The sequence below is a fragment of the Hipposideros armiger genome, unplaced genomic scaffold, assembly GCF_001890085.2.
Source record: "Hipposideros armiger isolate ML-2016 unplaced genomic scaffold, ASM189008v1 scaffold_80, whole genome shotgun sequence".
Classification (NCBI taxonomy): Eukaryota; Metazoa; Chordata; class Mammalia; order Chiroptera; family Hipposideridae; genus Hipposideros; species Hipposideros armiger.
In genome coordinates this window covers 1,931,171-1,939,136 of record NW_017731430.1, presented here as the reverse complement: position 1 = coordinate 1,939,136, position 7,966 = coordinate 1,931,171, and the positions used below count along the sequence as shown (strand labels likewise).

The 7,966-nt window shown below is 42.6% G+C and overlaps 1 protein-coding gene across 1 annotated transcript in view; it reads left to right on the top strand.

Annotated features, from left to right (window-relative positions):
- The first annotated feature begins 3,712 nt into the window (after positions 1–3,712).
- The window catches only part of UBE2W (ubiquitin conjugating enzyme E2 W), a 59,292-nt gene continuing 55,038 nt past the window's right edge, over positions 3,713–7,966 (top strand). Inside the window, exon 1 of the mRNA XM_019643606.1 lies at positions 3,713–3,791. Coding sequence (XP_019499151.1) covers positions 3,777–3,791 — 15 coding nt within the window. The 5' untranslated portion in view covers positions 3,713–3,776. The remainder of the gene's footprint in view (positions 3,792–7,966) is intronic.

The window sequence follows — 7,966 nt, the reverse complement described above, 5'->3', positions numbered from 1 at the left end:
TTAAGCTTCATAGTTTAAAATTAATCGATCTAATTAGTGTTACTTTTATTTTCAAACCTCATTGATTTGGGTCATTAAGAAATGGAATTGGAAGGACAGGGCTGTGTGCTAGTTAAATAATTCAATCTGTAGAGTTCAAGTTCCCAAGGTAGAATTCCGATTCTGCTGTTCTTAAGCGGGGTGACTTTGGCAAATTCCCCAGCCTCTCTCAGCCTGTTGCCTTACCTGGAAAACGGGAATTGGTTCATGTACCTCCCAGTTTTGTTTTAAAGATTAAGTAATACAGGAAATACAAGTGCCTCTCATTAGTGCTGGTGCGGCACATGTAAATATTCAATCCAAGATAGCTGTTATCATAAGGGCAGGTCTGGGAGGATGCCACATGTGGGCAAGGACTCTGCCCCACCTTGAAAGTTTGTCTATGGCAAGCTCAGCTCAGAGCAGAGTGTCTGCCCAGACTCCTTTGTGTTCACAGTGATAGGAAATGTGGGGCTCTTGCTAGAGGTATTTCTCAGTCACTGCCACATACCCCACTTATCTCTAGCCAACATCACCTCTGCCCACTGAAGAGAGAACAGAGAGTAATTTAAAAGATAAAGTAGGTATCGCCTCTCATCCACGTGGTGCTGTGCAGTTCATGAAGATCCTTCAAATGTGATCTCATCGAGACTCCACCCGAAACCATATGCTGGCATTTTTTTTTATTATTATTATTTTTATTGGGGAGTTGGGGGAAGGGGAACAGACAAGTTGCTGTTGTTTTGTTCTTCAGTCTAGTTGTGGAGGACGTTGCTTCACTGGCCCAAGTATGTGGGATCCGAACCGGGGCCCTCTGGTGTCCCAAGCCAGTTCTTAACCATCGCGCCACTCGGCCGGCCCCATATGCTAGCATTTTTATCTCTATTTTACAGTTGACAAAACTAAGGTCCAGATATGTTTAAATGACCAACCCCAGGTCACAGAACTGAGAAGTAGCTATGATTCAAAACTACACCTTTTGATTACAAGTCTAGTGCCTTTTCTAACACATGGGTCCTTCAAGTTAGTAGGCTATTTGGTTTCCCGTATTTCCTCCCCTTTTCTGCCAGAAAATGCAGCTGCTTTTAGTCCTCTCTGCCACAGGCTCTTCCTTTTCCTGGGAAAGGAAGACCTCAGGCATATATACAGCTTGGGTCTGTCCTGCTTTTTTTTTTTTTAATCCAGGGAAGCGGAGGTGGGAGTAGTTTCTGAGATGAGAGAGAATCACCTCGAACCTGGTAATCATTTCTAATTGCTGTGTAAATTTAAAAAGGAATATCATTCTCCAGTCTAACAAAATAATAATTATTCCTTTGTGTCATCTAATGTCCATTTTATGCTTAAATTTCTTCCAGCTGTCTCAGAAAAATCTTTTTTCTTACAGTTGGTTTGTTTGAACAAGGATCCAAACAAAGTTAACATTTGTTTAATATGTCCCTTAAATATCTTTTATTGCAACTTATGCTATTAAAAAGAATCTTTAAAGGGATGGGAAACTTTACTGTTGCTGAACTGTTTACAAAGTGATTGTACCAATTTCACTCCTACCGAGTTTATGAAAACTCCACTTCCTCTCCCATTTTTGGGGATTGTTAGACATTTTACCTTTTGCCTATCTCATAGTAAGCCCCATTCTAAAGAAATGAGATGTGAGCCTAGTCTTCAAACAGTGTGTAATCAAGTGTTTTAGATATAAAAATTTCATGCTATTTGAATATAATTATATGCCCTCACCCCATCTGAAAGTCACTGGTTTAAACTCCTGAGTACACTAGGACTTTCCTTTATTTATTAATGAAAGAATGAAGAAGACAGTGAGGTAATTATGTACTATTTAATATTTCCTAGGGAAGATAAGCCTAGTACTGACTTTTCCCTCCTATTATGATCCTTTTTAACACATAAAATTCAAGGGACCAAATGTTGATCTCACCATGAGGATTGTCAAGATTTCTGCAACCCTTTTCTTCCTTATTAGTATGTGTAATGGCAGGTTGTTGGTTCTGATGATGTCATAATGCTTTGTTTGTGGGGTCATCTGATGTCACTTATACCTTAGGGAGAATCAGCTTTTAAACAGTGACCCTTAGATGGTAAAAATCTGACCTCCTGGAGCCATTTTCTGACGTCATAGGGATAAAAAAATCTCCAGGAGAAAATAAATTGGAAAAGCTTTCCTCTTTCGTTGGAATACATGGGTTTTACTCCCAGTTGAAATGTTGCCAATGCACTGGGCTAACACCTGATGTGCTTCTGGATGATTCTTGGTTGCCAAGAGCCTCCGAACGTTCTTAAGAACACAGTCATTTCACACAACAAAGGGAAAGCCAGCCCATTTCTGGCAATGAAGTTGGAAGTCTGAGAGGAAAAAAAGGGTACTAATGTAACTTCCTCTGTAGTGACGATGAATAGTGTGTTTATTCTTATAACATAGAATAATTGGTGTATTTTAAAGATCTTTTTCCTTTGTGAACACATTTTACATTAGGGAATTTCAAAGAGAACACAATCTAGCTTAAGAGCGGAAAGGATGATATCCTCCACTGCTCTTGTATTTAAACCTTAACTTCTAGAGATTTCTAGAAGATCTCTTAGTAAAATGACAAATTTTAAGCTTTCATTCTGGTAAAGGAAAAGTTGTCCACTCAATGTGTCAGCTTACTACTTAATTTTTTAGAGCTAGAACACGATGTGCAAGCCTTTGGCTTCCATCTTCGTCTTATAAACCAACATCCTGAACTCTGTAATAGCTTTTTAAAAACGTGGCTTCTGATAAATGTTGGCAGAGCTGGTGCATTCCCAGAATAAATTCCGTGTGTGCAGCTTTCCCTACTCAGATACATCCCCTAGGTCGAATGACCACAAAACTGCCCACCATGAAACAGGTTGAAGAGAAATCTGGATGTGATAGAAAATATGTGCATATTATCACGTGACGCTGGTACTAAAAAAAGAAATTCATGTCTAGGGGCAAATGTCTCATCCAATGTCAATGCTGTGACAACCGTAACTATTGCTGATACACACGTGAACTTTTAAATTGAGGGGTCGGGGTGGAAGGGCGGAAATCGCCCACAGACGAAAAAAACTTCAAAATTTTCTCTTCGCTTTTGGGCAAGTTTCAGCTCTGCAAATCTATCCTTGTCTTGAAAGCAAAATGCTGTTCTGCTTTGAATTCTCATCTCATTGTACAAAGAAATCTGTGTATCTCTTCCCCAGATAGGAATATGAGAAGCCTTTCAGATTCAAAAAGTCCAAAAAAGCAGCCCCACGGAAACTTTGTATCTGTCCCCAAGGGTGTGAAAGTGGGCGCCGTGGTGTGGAAAAGATCCGAAAGGGAAACATCTGTAAACCAGACACCTGTGGTTGGAAAAACAAAAACCCAAAAACCCAAAACTCACGGGGTCAGGACAGCATCAGGATCTCGAGATACAGACAACTAAAAACAACCGCGGCCAGATCAGAACCGGAGCGGCCTTTCCCAAGCGATCGGGATGGCGGGTGGGCTCGCTGCGGGCGCCAGAGAGCTGGATGGAACGGGGGACACTGACAGCGCGGCCCCCCCCGCCCCGCCCGCCCCTCCCCGCGGGCGTCCGGCGCGCCAGCCAATCCCTCTCACGCGATTCCCGTCCATCGGAAGCCCCGCCCCCCGCGCCCGGGACGCTGGGCCCCCGCGGCGTGACGTAAGCGCGGCAGCTCCGCCCCCTGCGTCTCTGGCCTCGCCAGCCTTGGGGGGGGAGGGGGGGCATGGTTCCATCATGGCGTCAATGCAGGTGAGAGGAGTTTGCAGCATCTGGGCGGGCGAGGGAGCCGCGGCGAGGATGGGAGCGCCTCGTCTGGGGCGGCACCCGGGACTCCGGGGCACCCCGGCGGGCTCGGGAGCGGCCCTGGCGGCCGGTCCTTCCCCAGCGGCAGGGCGTTGGGGAGNGGGCAGTGTCACTGGCCCTCATATGTGGGATCCGAACCGGGGTCCTCTGGCATCCCAAGCCAGTTCTTAACCATCGCGCCACTCGGCCGGCCCTCGAGATACTGTTTGATTAATTTTTTTTGCAAGAACATTTCATGTTATTTCCTATCGTACCATCTACAGGAGACACAGAATATCTGGTTGCCCCACTTTTACTGATATTGAAATCGATCAGTTGGTTCAGGTGTGTCAGTAGGATCCATCCATTACAAGTTCCCCCTCAACTTTTCACCTGATCGTTTTAGCACCTGATGATTAGATGATTAATGCCAGGCTCCGTTATTTCATTAAGGTTTGCAAAATTATAATTATTCTTTCTTTGTAGCTTTCATGTGCAATAGCTGAAAATTTTCTATAAAGAACTCCCCTTTATCATTCATTTGGTTACTTTGAAATATAATTTGTATAGTAAAGGTAGAGAAAGCTTAATGTTTCTCCCAATGAGTTGGTGACTTAGCAAACTCCAAAGGTGACCAATGTGGGATTTTTTTAGTATCATTATGAATTTATGACACTATGATTGTGTATGTATGTGTATATAGGTAGATTATATCTAGATATACATAAATACATACGTATTTCCATGTATATAATTATGTGCTTCAGTTTATTGCAGTCCTTGCTTTTTTGCTGCTCAAACCATCTTATCTTTGGCCAGAAAAGCCCCTTCAAAGTTGAGTTCTCTAATAATTTTAAACTCTTTGTTCTTTTTAATTTCATTTGAAAAAGCCAATTAAGCAAAAGAAGCCAGCAACAGGATGAAGTTTAATATTTACCCCAGTGATTCTAAGTTTCCACTTAAGTAATCCTAGGTATGCACTTGAATGTCAAGGAGTCTATTTGAAATCACTTACCAAACAGTAAAATTCATGCTCTAGGAAGATGTATTGAATTTATCTTCCCGTTTCATATACTCTGTCATACCCTAGTATTATATATTTTCCCCAGGCCTATGGTATTATGATTTAAGAAGCTCTTAGGAGTATTCCTCAACATCTAAACATATGACCCACACTGCCTCCCCTCTTCAAACTCCTGTCTCCCTCGCTACTCCGGTGAGTATATGAAAATACTCAAATCTATTTCTGAAAACAAACAAGAAACAAAACTCCCCCTTACTCTTGACCTTGCATTTTTCTCTTATCTGGTACAATCTAATCTCCCTGTCTCTCTTCTTAGCTAAGCCTCTTGATATCTCTGTATCTTACCAGTTCATTTCACCATTCAACAAGTAATCTGAGGCAGATCACTGATGTACAACCACATTGCCAGTTCAGTTTTTAGTTTGTTTGTTTACAAATCCTCTTGGATGAATTTACTGACAACCTACTCCCTCCTCCAGACTTTTGGCTACTAGGCCATTCTCTTCCTCTTAAATGTTGGCGCTCCCTTAGCCTCTGACCTCAGCATCATGTTCTTCTTTCTCTTACTCTCTCTTGGGGTGATCTCCTTATTTTCATGCTTTCGAGTGGAACCATTTTACTGAAGGAGCTGGACTCCATGTGCAGCTGTATCCCACTGTGCTTTCAAACCTGCTTCATGGGCTTTCCTTGCCCTGGATGAAATCTCAGCAAGATGCCAGAACTCCTCCAGTCCCTCTGTTACAAGATTAGTCTTCTATCAGTCATTAAAAATTTCAAGCCATCTAATGTTATAATCCACAACTTCACTTAAATGAAAGCTCCATACCCTCTCCAGCTTAAGGCCTATGATGTATAGAATTGCCTGCCTAATTAATATATTCCCTTTAGATGTAGTAGTGGGTTTCTGTACTTTTTCTCTCTTCTAGTATCACTCTTACCTCCCCTCATTCTAGCATAAACAGCCTTTTTCTTAGGGGAAGGTTTCTCTCTACATGTGATTTGGGTGGGCTGACCTGACTCTCACCCATGCCATGAGACCCAACCAATCAGAGTACCTCACCTCTTTCATCACTGATTGGTTGAGAGAGAGAGCTGATTAAAGCTAAGCCAATCAGAGCCCCTCTCAGATCTTCACTATTAGAACTATCCACTGGTGTTACTGAGCAGGATATTTATAGGCTGGATGAAGCTGGAGACTAAAGGCCAACCTTTTCACCACAGAGACTGAAAGAAGAGTCCTCCATATCAGTTAAGCGTCTGTTCTCAGGATTTCCTAGTGAATTAGTTTCAGATAGATTTTACAACTTCCACATGAAAAGGGTATGACAGATGTCTTATAGGAAACTTAAAATCCTCAAACGTGTCCAAAATCATTTATTTTCCCCTTTCATTTCTTCTATTTCTACCAACTCTTGTATTTTCAAATTAGAAACCCGACACTCCACTCTTTCCTTGTGCCCTACAGACAACAAATCTCAGTCCTGTCGATTCCCCTTCCTAAATATCTCGAGTCCTTTATCCTTCCTCTATGGGCCCTAGTCCAAGCCTTTACCCTCCATCTGTCACACCCTTCCAATAGCCTCCTTTTCTGATTTTTTTTTTTCTGATCTTACCTAATCAAATCTGTTTGGCCACCAGAGCAGTCACTAGAAAACACAAATCTGGCCTCACCACTTCCCACTTGAAAATACCTCAAATTTACCACATGGTTTCTAAGATTAAGTCAGCCAACCAAGCATTCTGTGACCAGGTCTTGCCTGCCTCGTCTTCCATCCAGCTTTCATCAGTTTCCTTTGGGCGATAAACTGTCATCCTCTGTAAACACCAATTACGTGGTTCATGCTCCCTCCGCCTAGAAAGCCTGTCTTCTCCCCCTTTTCCCCTCTGCTCAGGTCTTGGCCCTTCCAGGAAACACTTTCAGCTCCTAGGCAAGACCACGTGACCCTCACTTACGATCCCATTGTAGCCAGTAAGTAGTTTTTTCCATGTTCTATCAAAATCCTTTTCATGTTTTCCTGATGGTAAGCAATGTGAATATGGGGACAGTATGTTACCCGTCTTTCTATCCCCAGTGCCTGCCGTTCAATATATGCTTTTTGGTCAAGATTACCAACTTTTTTTTTTTTTTTTGTATTTTGTCAAACTGAAAATTCACCAAATAGATATATTTGGGGGCATCAGATATTCTGGGTGAAATGTAAAATCCACCTTGCCCGTTAAGCTTCATAGTTTAAAATTAATCGATCTAATTAGTGTTACTTTTATTTTCAAACCTCATTGATTTGGGTCATTAAGAAATGGAATTGGAAGGACAGGGCTGTGTGCTAGTTAAATAATTCAATCTGTAGAGTTCAAGTTCCCAAGGTAGAATTCCGATTCTGCTGTTCTTAAGCGGGGTGACTTTGGCAAATTCCCCAGCCTCTCTCAGCCTGTTGCCTTACCTGGAAAACGGGAATTGGTTCATGTACCTCCCAGTTTTGTTTTAAAGATTAAGTAATACAGGAAATACAAGTGCCTCTCATTAGTGCTGGTGCGGCACATGTAAATATTCAATCCAAGATAGCTGTTATCATAAGGGCAGGTCTGGGAGGATGCCACATGTGGGCAAGGACTCTGCCCCACCTTGAAAGTTTGTCTATGGCAAGCTCAGCTCAGAGCAGAGTGTCTGCCCAGACTCCTTTGTGTTCACAGTGATAGGAAATGTGGGGCTCTTGCTAGAGGTATTTCTCAGTCACTGCCACATACCCCACTTATCTCTAGCCAACATCACCTCTGCCCACTGAAGAGAGAACAGAGAGTAATTTAAAAGATAAAGTAGGTATCGCCTCTCATCCACGTGGTGCTGTGCAGTTCATGAAGATCCTTCAAATGTGATCTCATCGAGACTCCACCCGAAACCATATGCTGGCATTTTTTTTTATTATTATTATTTTTATTGGGGAGTTGGGGGAAGGGGAACAGACAAGTTGCTGTTGTTTTGTTCTTCAGTCTAGTTGTGGAGGACGTTGCTTCACTGGCCCAAGTATGTGGGATCCGAACCGGGGCCCTCTGGTGTCCCAAGCCAGTTCTTAACCATCGCGCCACTCGGCCGGCCCCATATGCTAGCATTTTTATCTCT